Source organism: Manis pentadactyla, chromosome 4 (genome assembly GCF_030020395.1).
Source record: "Manis pentadactyla isolate mManPen7 chromosome 4, mManPen7.hap1, whole genome shotgun sequence".
Classification (NCBI taxonomy): Eukaryota; Metazoa; Chordata; class Mammalia; order Pholidota; family Manidae; genus Manis; species Manis pentadactyla.
This window is the reverse complement of record NC_080022.1, coordinates 46,036,985-46,060,372: the sequence shown is the minus strand read 5'-3', so window position 1 is coordinate 46,060,372 and position 23,388 is coordinate 46,036,985. Positions and strand designations below refer to the sequence as shown.

General features: G+C 36.6%; 1 protein-coding gene across 2 annotated transcripts in view; it reads right to left on the bottom strand.

Annotated features, from left to right (window-relative positions):
- Positions 1-15,614, bottom strand: part of PRKAA2 (protein kinase AMP-activated catalytic subunit alpha 2) — a 65,967-nt gene extending 50,353 nt beyond the window's left edge. The window contains exon 1 of one of the 2 annotated variants that reach the window (XM_036911213.2): positions 15,430-15,614. In XM_036911213.2, the coding sequence (XP_036767108.1) occupies positions 15,430-15,523 (94 nt within the window). In that variant the 5' untranslated portion in view covers positions 15,524-15,614. The remainder of the gene's footprint in view (positions 1-15,429) is intronic. The other variant, XM_036911214.2, reaches the window with a different exon arrangement.
- Between the last annotated feature and the right edge of the window lie 7,774 nt (positions 15,615-23,388).

Sequence of the window (23,388 nt, the reverse complement as noted above, 5' to 3'; positions counted from 1 at the left end):
TGCCACTACTAAAAATGACTAATAAACAGACTGGAAACAGCAGATGGCCTGAAAAGAACAATACAACAAAAGTCCTTTCTTCAAAGATATACTATATATTCCAAATACAACCCTATTTTTTAAACTAAAAGTTATACTTCCGAAAAAAGAAATTACTCTCAAATTCAAATTCTCATAACCTTTCATAAGAAGGCACCTTCAAATAATTTTCTAAATGACAAAAAACAAAGAAGGCATTGTCTAAATACTCTGAACAACAAATAACTATGTACAAAAGACACAATTGCCTAAACGTGTATTGATCATTAGCCAAGAGAAAATATTTAATGGAATCAGATTAAGAAAAATATTTATCAAGGATATGGTGATATAAGTATTCCTGAAGAATATTACAAATGATGTAGAATATCATCCTAAATGAGTATTTTCAAGATCACTTTTAAAAAGCAGTATGCTGTGTAGTTACAACACTGTAAAGCTCGAAAGCATAACTCTACACCAGAAATGAAAGCACCTGAAGCTCTACTATTGTATTAGTGGGTATCTGTTACAGTACTGCACACAGATTCGAATTAACTTAAATGGAAATGAATATGATACTTTCTAGAAAACCAGGGTACGTAACTCAAAAACTGGCCCTACAAATGACAAAATCCAAATAGGAAATAGGAAAAACAGTATTTCTAAAATACTTATAAATCTGATACATATGTATGTTTATCCAAAGTAGTGATATATTAGAAATAGAAAAAAGATATGGACAACAACGTTCAAAGCAACATTATTTATAATCACCAAAGAGTAAAAACGACCCAAATGTCCATCAATAATAGAACAGAGTAATACAGAGGTAGTGTCAACATAGTACTGACCAGCAATAAGAACAAATTACAGGTACATGTTTCAATGACACACATAAATCTCAGACATAACCTCAAGTAAAAGAAGCCAGACACAAACATAACTGCTCCTATAAAGTTTAAAAACAGTTGAAACTAATCCATGGATAGTGGTTACCCTTGGTAAGAATGGAAAAAGTTCCTCAAATGGGACACAAGTAGGGGTTTATGGGACAGTGGTCATTTTTTTGTGTCTCCAAGTAGTGCTTATATTCGGGTATGTTCAGTATGTAAAAACTGAGGATTTATGAAAAAAATCACTTGGAATCTATGTCCTTCTTTGCATATGTGATACAATTCAATAAAAGGTTAAGAATGTCTGGATAACACTATATCTATACCTAGAATATATATGACAAGCCAAGGGATACCATGTGTATGTATCAGCAAACAGGGCCTTGTCAGCTGTCAACCCCCCTTACCCATTTGTAACAAGAGCCTTTACTCTGAGAGTCAGGAGAGTCATCAAAAACACATATGTTCTGACCCCTACCATCACCACACTCCTGCCAAAATAACAAAAGGCACCTGCAATACAGGCCCACCTCAGGAAAGAACAATCCCATATGAACAGTCTAAACTCACAATTAACAAAACTAGAAAAAGAAGAACAAATGAGGCCCAAAGGCAGTAGAAGGCAGGACATGATAAAGATTAGAGCACAAATAAATAAAATTGAGAAGAATAAAACAATAGAAAGAATCAATAAAGGCAGGAGCTGCTTCTTCGAGAAAATAAACAAAATAGATAAACCCCTAGCCAGACTTATTAAGAAAAAAAGAGAGTCTATGCACATAAACAGAATCAGAAATGAGAAAGGAAAATCACTATGGACACCACAGAAATACAAAGAATTATGAGAGAATACTATGAAAAATTATATGGTGACAAACTGGATAACCTAGAAGAAATGGACAACTTTCTAGAAAAATACAACCTTCCAAGGCTGTCTCAGGAAGAAAGAGAAAATCTGAATGACCAATTACCAGCAAGGAAATTGAATTGGTAATCAAAAAACTACCTAAGAACAAAACCCCTGGACCAGATTCACTGCTGAATGTTATCAAACATTTAGTGAAGACATAATACCCATCCACCTTAAAGTTTTCCAAAGAGTAGAAGAAGAGGGAATACTCCCAAACTCATTCTATGAAGCCAGCATCACTCTAATACCAAAACCAGGCAAAGACACCACAAAAAAAGAAAATTACAGACCAATATCCCTGATGAACATACATGCAAAAATACTCAACAAAATATTAGCAAACAGAATTCAAAAATACATCAAAAAGATCATCTATCATGATCAAGTAAGATTTACACCAGTGATGCAAGGATGGTACAACATTCGAAAATCCATCAACATCATCCACCACATCAATAAAAAGGACAAAATCCGCATGATCATCTCCATACATGCTGAAAAAGCATTCGACAAAATTCAACATCCATTCATGATAAAAACTCTCAACAAATAGAGGGTAAGTATAGAGGGCAAGTAGCTCAACATAATAAAGGCCATATATGATAAACCCACAGCCAACATTATACTTAACAGCGAGAAGCTGAAAGCTTTTCCTTTAAGATTGGGAACAAGATAAGAATGCCCACTCTCCCCACTCCTATTCAACATAGTTCTGGAGGTCCTAGCTAGGGCAATCAGACAACACAAAGAAATAAAAGGCGTCCAGATTGGCAAGGAAGAAGTTAAACTGTCCCTGTTTGCAGATGACATGATATTGTACATAAAAAACCCTAAAGAATCCACTCCAAAATTACTACATCTAATATCTGAATTTGGCAAAGATGCGGGATACAAAATTAATAAACAGAAATCTGTTGCATTCCTATACACTAATGATGAACTAGCAGAAAGAGAAATCAGGAAAACAATTCCATTGACAGTTGCAGCAAAAAGAAAAAAATACCTAGAATAAACCTAACCAAGGAAGTGAAAGACCTATACTCTGAAAACCACAAGACCCTCATGAGAGAAATTAAAGATACCAATAAATGGAAACACATCCTGTCCTCATAGATAGGAAGAATTAATATTGTCAAAATGGCCATCCTGCCTAAAGCTATCTACAGATTCAATGCAATCCCTACCAAAATACCAACAGCATTCTTCAATGAACTACAGCAAATAGTTCTAAAATTCATATGGAACTACAAAAGATCCCGAATAGCCAAAGCAATCCTGAGAAGGAAGAATAAAGCTGGGGTGATTACGCTCCCCAACTTCAAGCTCTACTACAAAGCCAGAGTAATCAAGACAATTTGGTACTGGCACAAGAACAGAACAGAATTTGTTCCATAGACCAGTGGAACAAACTAGAGAGCCCTGATATAAACCCAACCAGATATGGTTAATTAATATACAACAAAGGAGCCATGGACATACAATGAGGAAATGACTGTCTCTTCAACAACTGGTGTTGGCAAAACTGTACAGCTACATGCAAAAGAATGAAACTAGATTATTGTTTAACCCCATACACAATAGTAAACTCAAAATGCATCAAAGACCTGAATGTAAGTCATGAAACCATAACACTCTTAGAAGACAACATAGGCAAAAATCTCCTGAATATAAGCATGAGCAACTTCTTCCTGAACACATCTCCTCTAGCAAGGGAAACAAAAGCAAAAATGAACACATGGGTTTACATCAAACTAAAAAGTTTCTGTACAGCAAAGGACACCATCAACAGAACAAAAAGGCATCCTACAGTATGGGAGAATATATTTGTAAATGACATATCTGACAAGGGGTTAACATCCAAAATATATAAAGAACTCACATGCCTCAACAGCCAAAAAGCAAATAACCCAATTAAAAAATGGGCAGAGGATATGAAGAGACAATTCTCCAAAGAAGAAATTCAGATGGCCAACAGACACATGAAAAGATGCTCTATGTCACTAATCATCAGGGAAATGCAAATTAAAACCGCAATGAGATATCACCTCACACCAGTAAGGATAGCCAGCATCGAAAAGACTAAGGACAACAAATGCTGGTGAGGATGCGGAGAAAGGGGAGCCCTCCTACACTGCTGGTGGGAATGTAAGCAAGCTAGTTCAACCATTGTGGAAAGCAATATGGAGGTTCCTTAAGAAACTAAAAATAAGAAATACCATTAGACCTGGGAATCCCACTCCTTGGAATTTACCCAGAGTACAACTTCTCAGACTCAAAAAGACATATGCACCCCTATGTTGATTGCAGCACTATTTACAATAGCCAGGAAATGGAAGCAAACTAAGTGTCCATTAGTAGATTAATGGATAAAGAAGAAGTGGTACATATAAACAATGGAATACTATTTGGCCATAAGAAAGAAACCAATCCTACCATTTGCAACAACATGGATGGAGCTGGAGGATATTATGCTCAGTAAAATAAGCCAGGCGGAGAAAAACAAGTGCCAAATGATTTCCCTCATTTGTGGAGTATAACAATGAAGCAAAACTGAAGGAACAAAATAGCAACAGACTCAAACTCCAAGAAAGGGACTAGTGGTTACCAAAGGGGAGGGGTGTGGGAGGTCGGGTTGGAGGGAGGGAGATGGGGATTGAGGGGTATTATGCTTAGTACACATGGTGTGGGGGATCACAGGGAAAACAGTGTAGCACAGAGAAGGCAAACAGTGAATCTGCGGCATCTTACTACACTGATAGACAGTGACTGCACTGGGGTATGGGTGGGGACTTGATAATATGGGTAAATGTTGTAACCACATTGTTTTTTCATGTAAAACCTTCATAAGAGTGTATATCAATAATACTTTAATAATACAATAAAAAAAGAATACACACCAAAGTACTAGATCTAATATCTGAACTCAGCAAAGTTGTGAGATACAAAATTAATACACAGAAATCTCTTGCATTCCTATACACTAACAATGAACTGTAGCAGAAAGAGAAATCAGGAAAACAATTCCATTCACAATTGCATCAAAAAGAATAAAATACCTAGGAATAAATCTAACCAAGGAAGTGAAAGACCTATACTCTGAAAACTACAAGACACTCATGAAAGAAATTAAAGAAAATACCAATAAATAGAAACACATCCCATGCTCATGGATAGGAAGAATTAACGTTGTCAAAATGGCCATCCTGCCTAAAGCTATCTACAGATTCAATTCAATCCCTATCAAGATACCAACAGCATTCTTCAACAAACTAGAGCAAATAGTTCTAAAATTCATATGGAACCACAAAAGACCCCTAATAGCCAAGGCAATCCTAAGAAGGAATAAAGCTGGGGGATTATGCTCCCTGACTTCAAGATCTACTACAAAGCCACAGTAATCAAGACAATTTGGTACTGACACAAGAACAGAACCATAGACCAAGGAAACAGACTAGAGAGCCCAGATATAAACCCAAGCACATATGGTCAATTAATATACAATAAAGGAGCCATGGATATAGCCATGGGAAAATGACCGCCTCTTCAACAGTTGGTGTTGGCAAAATTGGACAGCTACACATAAGAGATTGAAACTGGATTATTGTCTAATCCCATACACAAAAGTAAACTCAAAATGGATCAAAGACCTGAATGTAAGTCATGAAACAACAACACTCTTAGAAGAAAACATAGGCAAAAATCTCTTGAATATAAACATGAGCAACTTTTTCCTGAACGCATCTCCTTGGGCAAGGGAGACAAAATCAAAAATGAACAAATGGGAGTACATCATGCTAAAAAGCTTCTGTACAGCAAAAGACACCATCAGCAGAACAAAAAGGCATCCTACAATATGGAAGAATATATTTGTAAATGACATATCCAATAAGGGATTAACATCCAAAATATATAAAGAACTCACACGCCTCAACACCCAAAGAGCAAATAATCCTATTAAAAAATGGGCGGAGGATATGAACAGAGACTTCTCCAAAGAAGAAATTCAGATGGCCAACAGGCAAATGAAAAGATGCTCCACATCACTAATTATCAGGGAAATGCAAATTAAAACCACAATGAGATATCACCTCACACCAGTTAGGATGGCCAACACAGAAAAGACTAGGAACAACAAATGCGGTTGAGGATGCGGAGAAAGGGGAGCCTTCCTACACTGCTGGTGAAAATGTAAACTAGTTCAACCATTGTGTCAAGCATTATGGAGGTTCCTCAAAAAACTAAAAATAGAAATACCATTTGACCCAGGAATTTCACTTCTAGTAATTTACCCTAAGAATGCAGGATCCCAGTTTCAAAGAGACATATGCACCCCTATGTTGATTGCAGCACTATTTACAATAGCCAAGAAATGGAAGCAACGTAAGTGTCCATCAGTAGATGAATGGATAAAGAAGATGTGGTATATATACACAATGGAATATTATTCAGCCATAAGAAGAAAACAAATCCTACTATTTGCAGCAACATTGATGGAACTAGAGGGTATTATGCTCAGTGAAGTAAGCCAGGCAGAGAAAGACAAATACCAAATAATTTCACTCATCTGTGGAGCTTAAGAACAAAGCAAAAACTGAAGGAACGAAACAGCAGCAGACTCACAGAACACAAGAATGGACTAACAGTTGCCAAAGGGAAAGGGACTGGGGGATCAGGGGAGGTGGGAAGGGAGGGAGAAGGGGAATAAGGGGCATTACGATTAGCACACATAATGTGGGGAGGAGCACAGGGAAGCCAGTATAGCACAGAGAAGACAAGTAGTGACTCTAGCATCTTACACGCTGATGGACAGTGACTGTAATGGGGTATGTGGTGGGGACTTGATAATGGGGGGAATCTAGTAACCACAATGTTGACCATGTAACTGTATATTAATGATACCAAATTAAATAAATAAAATAAATAAAAAAGGTTAGAAAAAAAAGTTATAGCATATTTAAATTCTTAAATTTATTTTTAGTTATGATAGATAACTTTATAACTAATCTATAATTTACAAATTGAGATATTAAATGAGAACATATTACTTAACATGTTTTTAATAGAACATAAAACAATAAAATAGGAAGAAAGATTCTGAATAAACAAAGTATCTTAATAAATTGATACACTGGCATTCAGAATCAGACATATTGCAAGATATAATTATCTTTAATCATATAAAAGATTGTTTTTAAAAAAGAGGGAAAATTTTAAAAGAATTAAAGATTCCAAAAAATAAAAAAGGCACCACCTAAAGAAATGTGGTAAAATTTATCAAAGGCAGACATTGTTAAACAGAAGACCCCACCTAAGCAAGAATACTGCTCCCTGGAAGGGGTGAAGGTTTCTATTATTAGCAGCAATAAGAGCTGCTCGAAATTCCTTCCTTAATAACACCATACTAAAAATAAAATGGCTCATCACATTTCAAAATAAACACATTACGAATATGCATTTCAATTATTTAAATCATAAAAACTTATTCAATCTGATTCAAGGTGCTTTCTCTTATATTTTCACCTAATAAATATTCTAGATAGATTTCCTCTCATATTGATAACACATTCAATATTTAAGGGGTCTTGTGCCCACCACTTATTCATTCTCTCTTAAAGGAGTGTTGATTAGATCTTCTCCTACATCAAATTAAATATCTGCTTGACTTAAAAAAATTAACTACTTCCTCTGAAAAATATTTTCTCTATCATCAAGGAATCCACAGGAATCTCAGAAGAATAAATAGGGTAGTATCATCATTACAAAGCACTACCAAATGCTTCAAGGGAAGCTAACAAGGACCACAAGATGAGTGAATATTTTGGCACGTTTTCACAAAACACTAAAGCAGTGCTGTGTCAGCATGAGAAAGGGGAAAAAGTCCACAAACAGGTAATTACCTCAGTATAGGATCAAACTACATAAATCCTTTCTAATTTACATAGACATGTTAGGAGAAGTTTGGTAAAAGGCATTTTTAGCTCAAAGTGCATTTTATGTAGTTTTAAAAAAGTGAACTTTATTATTTTGGTTCTATTGTAAATAGGGCCTTAAGATGACCCATACATAAAACTGCCAGCTGTTGCTCATATTGCCCACGCTTTCCCAACTTTCACCTTCTTTCATGCGTTCTATGATTGCTACCACAGGATCTGGAATATACACCTGTTACATGTTTGAATGTGTGCATTGAGAGTGGTATGTAGGACAGGGTAGTAAAAGCAAACATTCTTTACAGAGAATCAGAGTTTTCTGAATATATTCAAATGAAATAGGAAAGAAGACCTGGGAAAAACAGAAAAGATGTTAATAAAATCTTCCTTCCCCTCATCAAATAAATTTCTGGTCGCAGAACCAGATCACAGATTATTCTCAGAGTTCAGGTTAATTATGGGCTTAAGTACCTAATTGGACCTAAGTACATAAAGATGAGTAGCAAGTATTTTTCGGTACCTTTTCACCTACATTTTCTCATGGAGGTGTAAAAGACACAACAGTAAAAGAGAACATATGGTATTCTCCCTTTTATAAATCAAGTGACTTTGGTTTAAGGCCAAACATTTGGTTTACAATGTAGCAGAAGTTCCACACCAGGTCTTCCAAATCCAGTGTTCTTTATACTATATACCATTTACCTTTGTGAACTTATTCTGAACCTACCATTTATAATATTGTTTCCCATGGGAAAATATATTTTGAGAGCCAACTATTACACAAAATAAACAGAATCCATTCAGAAATTAAGAACAAAATTACTTATGTTAAAATCATAGAAATGACATTGTCAGCAAAAAAATCTAAATAGCCTATCATTTACCTGAGAAAGATGACTGGAATTGATTTTTATTCAAACATCAATCTTCTAGTATTTGAGAAGAAATATAGTTTATTTGGAACTACTGTTTTAACATTTGTTTCAAATTTGCACAATTTCAGAAGTAAATCAGTTCAGCTAGTAACTTATATGAACATTCACTATTATTTATTTCAATTTCATTCTTATTTTATTCATTTTTCATATTTATAAAATAAAATTACATGACTTAGCCAAATAAAAGGATACTGCACGTTAATATAAGCATTGAAAATTAAGTATCATATAACAAAAAGAAAGTGTTCATACAGAACTTCCTTCAATACAGGCAACTAAAAAATAGGGGCAGGTTATTATGGTTGTATCACTATTGCTGTCAGAATTGAAGGCATTTCTAAACACAGCAAACACTCATTAACACCTCACATAAGGTGCAGAATTTCCTCCCAGGGCCATACATCTAGTTGTCTCCACATCAGTGCCATCCATCATCTATTTGTATTTCAAATTACCTTTTTTAAAGCCATTTTATGTGTTTCAACTCGCATTTAATCCTCAAAAAAAGTCTAAAAGTTAGATAATCCAAGTGTTGTTATTGCCACTTTAGAAAGGAGGAATCAGAGGCTCTGAGAAGTTCCATGCTTTTCCCAAAGCTATATAACTAGTAATGGATTGGAATTAAAATCCAATTTACACAGACATGTTAGGAGTTATATTGGATTTTAATTTCAATCCATTACTAGTTATATAGTAATACCCTCCTCTTAAACCAATATCCCATCTAGGACACCAAATAATTGTTATAAATTCTCTTTAGTCTGGTTACTAAAACTTACCGGTAATCTTTAGTCAAAGTAAGAAAAAAAACTGAAATACCTTGTATTTCTAAGAAATCTGGGTTAAAATTGTCAGAATTCAGTACATTCATCAAATAAGAATTGGAATAGATTGAGGTATAAGAGCAAAAGTTAGGAATATAAAAACAAATTTAACCATACAGACTTCCAAAAAAACTTTGATTCTCTCAAATATGGGCTAAAATAAAGGCATTTAAATCTAATTTTTTCAATCCGTGATAAATATCTATGGATGTGTAAAATGAGGTCCTTGTAAATCTGAAACTCACAAGGTAACATACTGTGCTTTGTAACTTTACATTCCATATGGCACCATCTCTGGAGTCAGAGAACCCTGAATTTGATGACCAATTCTGCCACTTACTAGCCTGTGACTGTTACCTGAAGTATCTGATTCTCAATTCCTTCATTTGTAAAATGGAGGTAATACCAAACTCATAATTACTCTGGGAATAAATAAAACCAGGTGCATCTATAGTAATTTGAATATAGTAAAAACTTAATCAAATTTTAGCTTTTAACACAAGTATTACAAATGTGTTTCCTTTTCTTTTTCTATATAACATCTATGTTTCAACTCTGGTCTTCAGTAATTCAAGTTTCTATTAAACTAAAAGGAGCCATTAAACACACCCACTGGAATTAAATCTTTAAAACTCAGTTTAATGATAAAGTTGTAAAGGACCTGACAGGTTACATGTTCTAGTGTTTGCTTTAAGAAAAGAAGAGAACAAGGTCCAAAGAGGTTAAATGTCTTGTCAAGGCCTTGACAACACATGAGAATCAAAACAATCCCAGCAAGGGTCCAAAATACCACAGGCAGAAGTCTTCAGTTCCACTGATTGACCAGATGGTTGTCCAAAATTCAATTTATCATTTAGGACTTGGTATTTATATTTCAAAAAAGGAAAAAGGTAACACTGTGAGTTAAAAAATTTCTTGAAAGCCAATTCTGTGATCCATTCACTTAACTATTTGAAAATAGTTAATTCCTTAATAAGACCTTGCTGGCTAGAAAGAGGCTAAGGGTGATTACAAAGTATCCCTTAGTGTACAATTCCAATGAAGAGTAATTATTTTATAAACCTAATCTATCGGTCTTTACCTTGAAAATACAGATTCTTTTTTAAATAATTAGCATTACATTACAATTTTTTTTCTTCAAGCAGTCTTTGTATAATACAAACAATAGATCTATTCTTCCAGCATTTCTATCACCTTCCCTATTTAGATAAAAACTGAACAAATCCAATTACAAGAACTCTTGAACAGCAGTTCTACCCTCCCCTGCAAAGTCTAAGAACCAAAACAATCAATACAGAGAAAAAAATTAAATAGATAAAAAACAGTACTTTTAAACACTCAGCAGGCATAATGTTTCCATGAGCAACCCTCTAGTAATCTAACAATACTATAGAATAATGAAAGAGAAAATTCAGTTTAGAACATTTTAATTATCAACAGAGAATGATTTCTATATACTTTTTAAAAATAACTTGAAACTAGCACTATTAAATGAAACCTATACCTTTTCAAATTTGCTTATTGTATCTAACTTTCATCCATAAATTGATACAACTTAAGTTAAATTTTCAGTTTATAATTAGCATAACAGTTAATAGAGAAGGTACATAAAATGCTCCTCACTCCTCCACTTGTTTTTATAGCCATATAAAACTAAATCCACTACTATTAAGGTTTTTTTTTAGTAGAAATTAACTTTACAAAGTCTAAATCTATAACAACTTTAAATGCATGTGTTTTCAACAAAAGGTGATGGGACAATTGGATATCTGTATTTAAAAAACTGACCTTAGACCCTCATCTTATACCATACTCAAAAATTAACTTAAAATGGATCTGAGACTTAATTGTAAGAGAGAAAACAATAAAACATTTAGAAGATGACATAAGAGAAAATCCTTGAGACCTAACACAAAGGTTTCTTGGATATAATACCAAAAACAAAGTCCATAAAAGAAAAACTTGATAAATTGGACCTCATGAAAATTCAAAAATGTTATACTTCAAAAGACACAATTAAGAAAATGAAAAATCAACTTAAGAGACTGGGAGAAAATATTTACAAAACATATTTAATATGGGACTTACATCCAGAATTTATGAAGAATTCTTATAACTCAATTTATGAGATGACAAACAACCCAATCAAAAAATGAGCAAAATATATAAACACACATCTCACTCAAGATGACAAGTACATGAAAATATGTACAATCTCACTAGTCATTAGGGAAATGCCATTAAAGCCACAATGAGATACCATTTCACACCCATTAAAATGGCTGTAAGATGGACAATTATAGATATTGGTGGAGATGTGGAGAAACAGGAACCCTCACAGGTTATTGGTGGGATTATAAAATGGCCCAACAACTTTGGAAAATAGTTCATAGTTTCTTAAAAAGCTAAACATAAAACTATGATATGACCCAGCAATTCTAATCCTAGGTATCTACCCAAGATACATGAAAATATATATCTGGGAACCCTCCTACACTCTTGGTGGGAATGTAAATTGGTGCAACCATTGTGGAAAGTAATATGGAGGTTCCTCAAAAAACTAAATAGAAATCCCATTTGACCCAGTAATTCTACTCCTAGGAATTTGCCTGAAGAAAACAAAATCCCTGGTTTGAAAAGACATATGCACCCTTATGTTTATCACTGCACTATTTGCAATAGCCAAGATATGGAAGCAACCTAAGTGTCCATCAATAGATGAATGGATTAAAAAAATGTGGTACATATACATAATGGAATATTATTCAGCTATAAAAAGAAAAGAAATCCTGCCCTTTGCAACAACATGGATCTAGAGGGTATTATGCTGAGTGAAATAAGCCAGATGGAGAAAGACAAACACCATACGATTTCATTTATTTGTGGAATATAAAAGCAAAGCAAAACAAAAGGACAAAAAACAGCACTAGACTCATAGACTCTGAGAAGGCAGTAGTGGTTATCAAGGGGCAGGAGTTGCGGTGGGTGGGGGGAAGGGGGAAGGGGATAAAGGAGCACAATAATTTTCAATCACAACATAAATTGGTCATGGGGACAGTAGTACAGCATGGAGAATACAGTTAATGGTTCTGTAACATCTTACTATATTGATAGATAGTGACCACACTAGAGGGGGTGAGGATTTAATAATATAGGTAACTGCTGAATCACTGTGTGGTATATTTGAAACCAACATAAGAAATGTATATCAATGATACTTTAATAAAAAAGAAGAAAGAAAATATATATCCACATAAAGACTTGCAAATCTTTGCAGTGGTATTATCTGTGTATTAGCCCAAAACTGAAAACAATGTCCATCAACTGGTACATGTACAAACAGAAATATGGCACTTCCACACAATGGACTATTACTCAGCAATAAAAAAGAACAAGCTACTGGCATGTTATGATGTCATGCCAGACATGAGAGACCCACACTGAATGATTCCATTTATAAGAAGTGTCCAGAAAAACCAAATGTATATAGACAAAACAGATTAGCAGTTTGCTGGGGGTGAGAACAAGGATTAACTGTAAATGTGAATGAGGGATTTTACTGTAATAATGAAAATGTTCTAAACCTGACCTATGATGATGGTTGCACCATTCAGTAAAGTTACCAAAACTCATCTAATTGTACACTTAGATTGGGTGAACTTTATGGTATGTAAAACATACTTACATAAAGCTCTTTATAAAAATGCATATGCTTTAGTTTCTTATCCCTTGAAGAATTAAAAGAGTAACTTGAGATTGTAGCAACCTGTATAATTTTTAATATAACAAATAATTGTACTAATTATAACCTTGAATGGGAAACCACAGTACAATTTGAGAAAGGCTGTAACACAGTGTTAGAACATTCCCCCAATTGCTTGCTCAATGTGTGTGTGTGTTGGTGGGGGGTGGAGGGGGAGGAGAGTGTCCTCCAGGAAAAGGATTTCTCATAAATCAAAGTACCTTCTGTTGGTTTATATTTTAAGAAGCCAGTGCCTGCAAGGAGCTCAAAAACATATACAAAAGAGATTTGAGTTGTCCCTTGACAAGGAGATGATTGATATGATGGGTGTTTTAGTCTATATTCAGATTACAGAAGAATTTTAAAAAACAAGCAAAAATTTTAACACAATTTGGAAAGGCATAAGGTAAGTTATAGAACTTTCAGAGTGTACATGTCCAGATGGCAAAGGCACTGTTTGCTTGAGTACTGTATAATGTCATAACACAACAGTCCTCAGTAATGATATTTAATACAAGTAACATTACAGACATTAATCAATCCCTGGATCTTCCTATAGTTCTCCTAAACATATGTCCCAACTATCCACTATGTGAATGAGGTGTTTCAAAAATAACCCAGGACTCAGCCCACACAGGACCTAAAAGAGTTTTTACAAAGTTTTTCGATCTTTACACAAATGCCACGACGGTGTCTGTGAAGCCTTGCTCAACCACCTTATTGAAAATTGCTAACCTTGCAAAACTCTCCATCCTCTCTTCCCTGATTCGTTTTTCTCAATAGCACTAAACATACTACATATTTAGCATACGTATTGCGGTTATTATTTGTCTTCCTCTACTAGAATGTAAGAACCATAGAGAGGTTTTTCAATCTGTTTTTTTTTCCTTGCTATCTCCCAACTGCCTAGAACAGCCCAGCACATTGTAGGTGCTCAGTAAGAAGTGTTTTCTGAGAGAAAGGGTATCAGATACGTGTAAAAGGAGCTGATCCTTGCTACTGGAATGAACGAGTTTCTTCTCCCTATTTAACACCCTTGACTTGAGGTTAAATAAGAATTTTACAAGGAAATAGAGGCCAGAGAATAGAATCTGCAGACTGCCTACTTCAGATTAAAAAAAAAAAAAAAGCCAACGCTTTACTGCGAATTCTGGATTTGCAACAATCAAACGGAAAGTACTTTTAATAAGCTGCTCAAGTTCTGGAGCGAGGTCAAATTAATTAAATCCCACGTGACTCTTAACAGCAAAAAAAAAAAAAAGATAAGTTCAACACAACTAGAAAGACATAGAAAAACTCAAAAGCAGCCTCTTTTTCTACGCCCAAAATAAGGTCCCACACCAAGAAAACAGACCTCAGTAGAATAGCCTTAGCAGTTCTGAGCTCCTCAACCGCACTCCCTCGAAGATTCACGCTCAGGAACCTTTTTCTCCCTCCATTCCAGAACCTGTCCTAGAACCATTTTACACAGCCAACCAACCTTCAGACCCCGCAGTTCTAATTAACCCCAGATCCAACAATCCAGCTGCATACCAACGTTTCACACACCAAGAATAAAGACCCACCCATCTCGAGGCCCCAGGAACATCCCCTTAAACAGCCCCACCAACCAATCATGGAACACGAAAGAGTTAGGATGTCAGGGAGCTCCCAGCCTGGCCAGAATTGGAAGACATTTTACACTTCATCCTGGTTCTGCCAATTTCTGTGTGACCTTGCGCGCGTTTCCTAACCCTGTAAGGGTCCCAGTTTTCTCACCGTCAAGGTGAGGACAGCACCTGCACCAAGTTGCTACAAGGATTCTATGAGATCACACGTGAACCATCTAACAGGGCATCTGGCACGAAAAGGAAACTCGGGAATCGTAACGTGTATTCCCCAGTCCTATCCACACAATCTCGGAGCTGGAAGGCACTTTATCAAGCAGTCGGTCTAATCTCCCGGTTTTACACAAGAGGGCACCGAGGTCCGGGAAGGGAGAAACGCCTTATCCCAACCACCGCATAGGCGGCTGGGCGCTGGCCCTGGACTCCTGTCCCCGTCCCCGCCGGGCACCTCCCGCTTCCACCTGCCGCCAGGCCCGCGGCCCTGGGCTCGGGCGCGCCCGCGGCTCGGCCGGGCCTCCCGCGACGCGAGCAGCCCTGCCCCGCAGCCTCGGTCGCGTACTCAACTCTTCACTTTGCCGAAGGTGCCGACGCCCAGCGTGTCCCCCAGCACGTAGTGCCCTATCTTCACCCGCCCATCGTGCTTCTGTTTCTCAGCCATCTTCGGCGCGCGCAGCCTCGCCCGTTCCCCGCCGCCGCCGCCGCCGCCGCGGGGCCTCAGCGCGGCCGCGGCCGCCGCCTACCCACAGTGCAGCGGGCCCGCGGGGGGGCCGGGGCGGGGGCGCGGCCGGGGACGCGGGGGGCGCGGGCGCGGCGCCGGGGAGGGGCGGGCCAGGGGGTGCTCGCCGGCGGCGCGCGGGGCCGGCGCAGGACGCGGGGGCGTCCGGGGCGCGGCCCTGGAGGGGGCGCGGGGGCAGGGCCCCGAGCGCGGTGCGGGCGGGCTGGCGGCGCACAGGTGTGCGAGCAGCGGCCTGCGGGAGGCCTGTCGCGAGGAAATCCCAGGGGGGTGAGAATGGGAGGGGGATGGAAAGAGGTGGGAGTCAAATTTGAAGAGAACGGGCCTGAACTGAAGTGTGGGGAGACGCAAAGCTAAAATGTGGGGATAAGGGCAGCCGGGGATAGGAGGCCGTGGGGAAGGGCCTTGATCGAAGGTCACTCTGAAGGCAGCCACAAGGAAGTTTAAAGAAAGTTTCTCAAGTTACGGACTGAGTATTTTTGATACAGGTCGTGGCACATAGAGAACCCAGTTCTGGGCTCTCCTCCGTTGTCCTTTACATGTTTTGTAATTCTCAATTTTGTCCTAATGATAGACCCTCTCCTTCAGAGCTCTCCATTCTAATTGCACGAAAGTGCTCCAGTGAATCACTGTCACAGTATTTGCTTGGTTGTATTTTAGCACATGGTTATGTATGTATTTCTACACTACATGTATAACTAGGGTAGAAGTAGTTTGTGATAAAGATGCAAAGCAAAGAGGGAAGTAAAGAAATGGAAAGGGAAACAATGTAGTGAACATAAAAAGTAAAATAAAATACCTAAGGGACAGAATTTAAGAGGTGAGCACTATAAGAGCACAAATAAAAGAGATACAAATGGAGGTAGGGGGAATGGTAAGAGGAATCTAGAAGCACGGACACCCAGGTAAAATATTAAAGACTGACAGGAATTTGATAATAAAGTGATTAGCCCTTCCTTCCATATAGTCCTATTTGTCAGTGTTGCCTTTCAGTGCTTAAAACTATTTGCTGATTTGGAACAAATGTTTAATTGAACATTTTTAACATTGCACAATAGAGTTTCAAGGTCACATTCCTCAGTCTCTTATCATGCTGTTTACATGTAAAGAGAGAAATGTATTGATAAGAAAGAATAAGATATAACAAGTTTGTTTTCTTAGAAATGATTAATATACAAATGGCAAGCATACATCCTGTCTTAGACAACAAGACAGTCTGATGAGATGATCACAGCTTATAAATTATAGATCTCACAGCTGTTGAACAGAGGCTATTTTTGTTCATTCTTGGAATTATCTTTCTTGCTAACAAGAAGTATCCTTTAAGAATCAGTCTACCTAGCTGGCAGTTCGGAGAAAATAGCCAATTATTTTTTATGCTGGACCTTCATTTGGTTAAGGGTCACTCCTTCAGTACTTATCCAAGTGAGTAAGAAAACAAAACACCTATTCTACTTTTAAGATGTAAGATGTATGTCTTTCTCTTGATCTAACATCCAATTAAAAGATGTTGAAAAGTCTGCTAGATTGCTTTCTTGAAGCTACATAAAGTCAGACTCTAGAGATTTTTAAAGCATGTTGCAATGTGGTATTTGTTAATAATTACAACTTAATTACACGCTTCTTAACTATGAGCCTTACCTAGCAACTACAAACTACCTTGTAGCTTTATTATTATGCCAAACAAGTATACGATACTTTATTGATTAAAAAGTTCATTCAAACACAATTATATCACTTAATTATCATTAAAAAAAACTTATCCCCATTTTACAGATGATAAAACTTAGTTTTCCTCTTTCTGATTTGCCTAAAGCTAATCAACTAAGTGGTCATCAGAACTCATATCCAGTTCTGATTTTTCCTTTTGTCTTTCTACTATACCACAGCTGCCTATGAGAAAAATAATATGTAACACTCTAACAGTGTTTAAAGCTTTCACAGTTATATTCCCATTCTCATATTTTTATTGTCTCTATGGCAGGCCAACAATATACACTTTTTTAAAATGCCATTTGTTGAAAAATTGGGTCATTTTACCTGTTGAATTTCCTATACCCTGTTGGATTTACCTCAATAATTATTCTTGATCACAAGAAGTCATATGGTGGTGTGGACAAAGCATGGTATTTCAAAACAAAAATCCGAAGTTCATGTCCCAGCTTAGCCAAGTAGCAGTGTGTCCTTAAATAGATCATTTCACATCTCATTAGCAGTGTTGAACCAGATTATATTTAAAGTTCTACTTAGTTGTTAAGAAATTCAACTCCCAAATCCCTTTGAAAGTTTTAGAATGAAACTATCAAAGGAAAAAAGGAGATTACTACAATGTACTGTAGGCTATAGTCAAGATAACTCAACAAACTTTATCTTGGTACACATAATTTTTCCTACACGTATTTTGCCTCTTGACATTTACTTTTACTAGTTTGTAAGATTGAAAAAATAACATTGCCTAGCCCAAACCCCTTCAAAAAGATAAGAAGATGCAATACATGTGACAATTCTTAAAACCTTTCAAGGAAATTTAATATATAACTTTGAGATATTATTTTTAGCAGGTACCCTGTAACAAATATTAAACTTAATGTGATCCATTTCCCTTTTGTGGCCAAGTACATTCCTAAATTACTTCAATATGAGTCAACATTGTAATTTTCAGTGTAGCTGAGAAAAAATAAAACATTTTGGATCTGATTTCCCCCATGAGCAGATGCATTAATTGGAATAACAAAGGTTGTTTGCTTTGCTGTATAAACATTATGGATCTGACAGCATTTTTAGAATCTTGCTTTCATGTGTGTGTTGACAGCTTGTCTAAAGGAAGCTCAAACATGCTTTTAGATCTGTTAAATCAATTATTTCCACCCTGGCATGGATTCAGTGCCTGTCTATACTGAATACTTTTAAATTGGTAAGGTTTGAATAAGGAGATACCAATGTCACCTTGAATTGATTATCATCTTTGTTATGGCTGTGCTTTGGAATTAAAGTAACTCTTGACAAAACTATACAGTATATATGTTATTTGAAATCTTTTACAGTACTCTTTTCATGTCCTGAAATGGGTGTGAATGCTTTGACTTGTTGGCTCAATACTGTTAACATGAACTACAGAGCTTTGCCGTGATTAATTAGTGCAAACCAAAGATCAGCTAGGTTATTTCAAAATTTTCAAATGCTCTGAATATAAAATAATTCTCCCTCCAAGAATAAAGACCTTAAAAAAATAGCCAGAGTATTCAGTATCTCTTTTTAATTAGAATGTGGGCTTGTACTAGGTACCCTTTAAGGGCTCTTAACTCTGAGGTTCTGACTCTATGAAATTAAATGTGTTAATAAATTTTTTAAGTATTAATAAACTTTTCACCCTTGGTTTTTAAAATATTGAAATGGTTTAAAAGTGGTATAAAACTAACTCTACCAATGAAAATATTCCCAGATTCTTTGTTCCTGTCCTAAATTTATTCATTCATTGAACAAGTAAGTATTGAATGCCTACTGAGCATTAGGCACTATTCTAGGCACTGGGGATATAGAAATGAACAAGATAGACATGGTATTCTGTCTTGTTTACCACTCATAATGTTGCTATTTGATAAGGAAAAAATTGTTATTACATTTTTAAAGACAGTAAGGCATATTTTATTCATGATTATTGCTATAGATACAGAGCCTACTGCAATGGGGCCTTGCACTAGGGAAGAGAGATTGGGCTCAATTTCAAATACAATAAAGTAAAGTGGGGATTTATAGCTAAGGAGCTAAGTGGGAGGGACCATTGGTGGAAAATTACTAAGAGGGTAGGATAATTCTTTGCTAAACTGACCTAACAGAATCCTTGCTGAAGGTAGGCTAAAGTGATGGTAAGGATAAGGATTTTGTTTGGCTATCGAGAATAGTTATGCTGGCTACATTGACTTAGCAACACTCTTGTTGAAACTGGGCTCTTGAGGACATGTCTAAGGATGCAACCTAGTTGGGCTCAGAGGAGCCTGACAATAGTTAGGTCAAGGAGACAGTCTTTTTCACATTCTAATGGAAGAGCCATATAATAAGCAATCAAACAAACAAACAATGTAACATAATACTAGTGACAAGTACTATAAAGAAAAAAGGCAGAGGGAATAGATAGATAAAAGCCATGTGGGGGGTGTAGGTTGAATAGGCATTGTATATGGTTGTCAGAGAAAGTCTCTCTGGGAATGTAGCATTTCAGCAGAGACTTGAGAATTATGTGAAACATTGAACTATATGGGATATAAGCATTCCAAACAGAAGGAAGAGCATATACAAAGGCCCTGAGATAGTACAAATAGCATATTGGAGGAATACAAGAGGGTCAATGTGTCCATAGTGATGCATACAAAACTGATAATGGAGAGGTTTGTAGTTAGAATGTCTGAACCACATTCTATTGGTTAGGTTATGTGAAAAACTGGGATTTTTTTTAAAAGTGTGATCACATTTTTGGAGGATTTTTGAACAGGAGAGTGATGTGATATGACTTATAAACTTAAAATATCTTTCTAGATGGCTGTGTGGAAAACAGTCTAGTGGGATGAGGGTAGAGACAAAGAAACTAATTAAGAGGCCATTGCAACAGACCAGATGAGTATTAATAGTAGCTTACATTAGGGTGGTAGCATGGAAGCTGGTGAGAAGCATTCAGATTTGGCATATGTTTTGATGTTAGCACCAAGAGGATTTGCCAATGGTTGGATGAGACATGTGAGAAGAATCTCAAAAAAGGAATCAAAGACAGATATTTGGGGCTCATACAACTAGTGAACAGGCTGCCATAGACTGAAATGCAAAACACTTCATGAGAAATAAGTTGGGAGGAAGGGGAGGATGAGGGGCAAAATTCTGTTTTGGTCATGGTAAATCTGACATGTTTAATAGAAAGTCAAAGGAACATGTCAAGTAGGTAATTTACCACAAGAGTGTGAACTTCAGGGTAGAGGTCCAGACTGAAAAATGTGAGTTTCAAAATCATCAGCATATATACCACAAAACTGGAGATCCCTTAAGAAGTGAATATAAACAGTAAAAGGAAGAGATTCTCAGACTGAGATATCCCAGATTCAGGGGTTTGTAGAAGAAAGAAGAGTTTAGCAAAAGATACTGAAAAGTAATATCCGCTAAGGTAGGAGGAAATTTAAGAATGTATAACAAGATGCTATCATCAACTATGTCCAATGTTACCAAGAGGTCAAGTGAGATGAAAATGAATTAACTCTTGGATTTGACTTTGACAGATGACTTTGTAGTGGAATGATGGAGATAAGAGTCAGAGTGGAATAAGTTTATGAGAAAAAAGAAATAGAGAAGGTGACTCCACAGAATTTTTTTTAAGTTTTTCTATCAAAGGAAGCAGAGAAATATTTTGAGTTTTGCTGTGAAGGAGGCAGTAATAAATGGGGAATGTGGAGAGAAGGGTGAATTTTTTAGGATGAAGAAAAATGCAACATGCTTGTGTGCTGTTGGGAATGATTCATTAGAAAAGGGGGAAAAATGACAGTGCAAGACAGAATGAGTAACTGTAAAACATGAAGCAGTAAATCCTGATTGGACAGACTTTCAAGAACTCCCATACCTGCTTTCAAGAGACTTATACTCTTAACAGAAAACACATACACTTAAATTAATACATTTCAAAGGGTGCAATAGTGATATGACAACATTGTGCATAGGGCTGACTGAAGAGTGTGCAGTGGTGAGTTAGAAGGCTCTTGTATTTGACCCGGGAAGGATGATAAGGACCTCAACCAGGGGCAGTTCAGCAGGGAAGGAAGGTAAAGATGGATCTGAGAGAAATTTAAGAGAACAAATGAACAGGATTTAGTTCCTGCTGCTTTATGAATTAGAAATGGAGCAATTTTTGGTAACTTTCAGATTTCTGGCATGACATTGTAGATGGATGAATCTTCCTAAAACAGTTCTTAGCCTATCATTTTCTTCCTTAAAATTGTTCAAAGACTTTACATTGCCTAAAAATTAATGTTTAAAACTCTGTAGTCTGGAATTCATGGGCCCTGAACTCTGCCCTTTCGGCATGCCTTTTACCTTCCTGAGTTACTTTCTTGAAAGTCAAGGATGTAGGGTTATCCAGTTTGAAAAGTATCAATCTATAGGGTAACACTTGAAGTCTTTAAGTCTGCATTCAAGTCCCTCTGTCATCTGGTACTTGCCAACCTAATTTCTTGCATCATCTGACTTACCAAAAGCTCTAGTCATGTCAAACTTCTTTCCATTCTGTGTATACACCAAGCTGTGGTAGGTCACTGTATCTTTCTTCCCCTCATTCTCATTGTCTGGAACTCCTTTAGTCCTTGGTACTCACAATCACAGTCTGCCTAACAAATACCTCTGCGTGTTTAAAAATTCACCTCCTCTGGGCAGCCCTTCCTCAACCTCCCATATGCATTTGACCACCTTGTCTTTAAAAATGCTATGTACATTATACTTGACTGCATCATAGTATCTATCTGTTAATATGTCTGGTTCATCATTTGACTGTTAATCCCTGAGGGCAAGCACTGTAAACATAGTACCATTAATTGCACTTAATTCATGTTAGTCGAATGATTGAGTAACAAAGTAATGAAATCTCAGTTGAGGCATAACTATCTTAATTTACCTATCCCCTCCCAGGCAGCACTAAAGGCATCCTCCTGTTTATTCCCATAAGGGATTGTATCACTTCTGTTCTAGCACTATATTGTGCTATAACATTGTGTTTGTTCTATGGCATCATTTTTCCTCTTTCTTAGTGTATATGTCCCCTGCCTGAAATATTCAAAGGCATGGATTTTATCCTACTTATCTTTGTATCCCAAACACCTAGGTTCTCCATGAATAAATTAAGAATGTATTGTTTAATAATTAGAGAGCTATCTTACCTTTTAAAGTCTTATATCATGTAATCATGCCCATCTTTTTCCACCTTCACGAAGAATTCCCTAATCACCTGGATAGAATTAATCTTTGGCCTGGCACTCTATTAAGCTGTAGCTGTATTCCTACTGTGCAATTTTTACTCTCTAGGACAGTTATTGATATATAGTGAGTACAAAAGCCTAAGAACAAGAAGACTTTGTTCTTCATGATATTCCCATACAGTTTGAATTCTCAGCTCATTTTTGTGTACTGCTATACTTGCATAGCAGTCTCCTGCCAGTTCCTAGAGCACTTGGCATAATTCTACCCTTTCCCATTGGAGAGAGCTATAAAAAGCAACACTCTTGAATCTGATATGATTTATTTTGTTAAAGTAAACAATTAAAGTAAAAGCTACTGCATTTACACTATTATTTGTAACTATTTATGACAACTTCTTGCCCCACTGAGCCTTATACATTTGAGGCATTCTTTAAATATTTGACAAATGAATAAAGGAAGAAAGTATTCTTATTTCCACTACTAAATTCAGAAGAAATTCAGACTTTGCCTTTTGTACAGAATTAGTCTGCTTATCTATTGCTGTTTATAGCCAGAAGTACTTTATTAGTATGAACTAGAGGAAGACAATATTGTCTTTCATAAACTTTAAAAAACTATGCTTCTCCCCAGGCCATGCTAGCCTTGGAAACAAATAGAAATGTTACAGAAACTGAGTTTTCCCTGAGGCTTTGTAAAATTCTGGCATCTCTTTTCTCTGTGGACTCAAGTGACGCATCTCATTTCCCTTGCCCAGTGGTCCTCAGCCCTGCTTTTCCATCTGGTGCCCTCTGCTGCTATATTTTTGTTTATTTTCTTGTCCCAGTGACTACAACTCTAAGAATCAA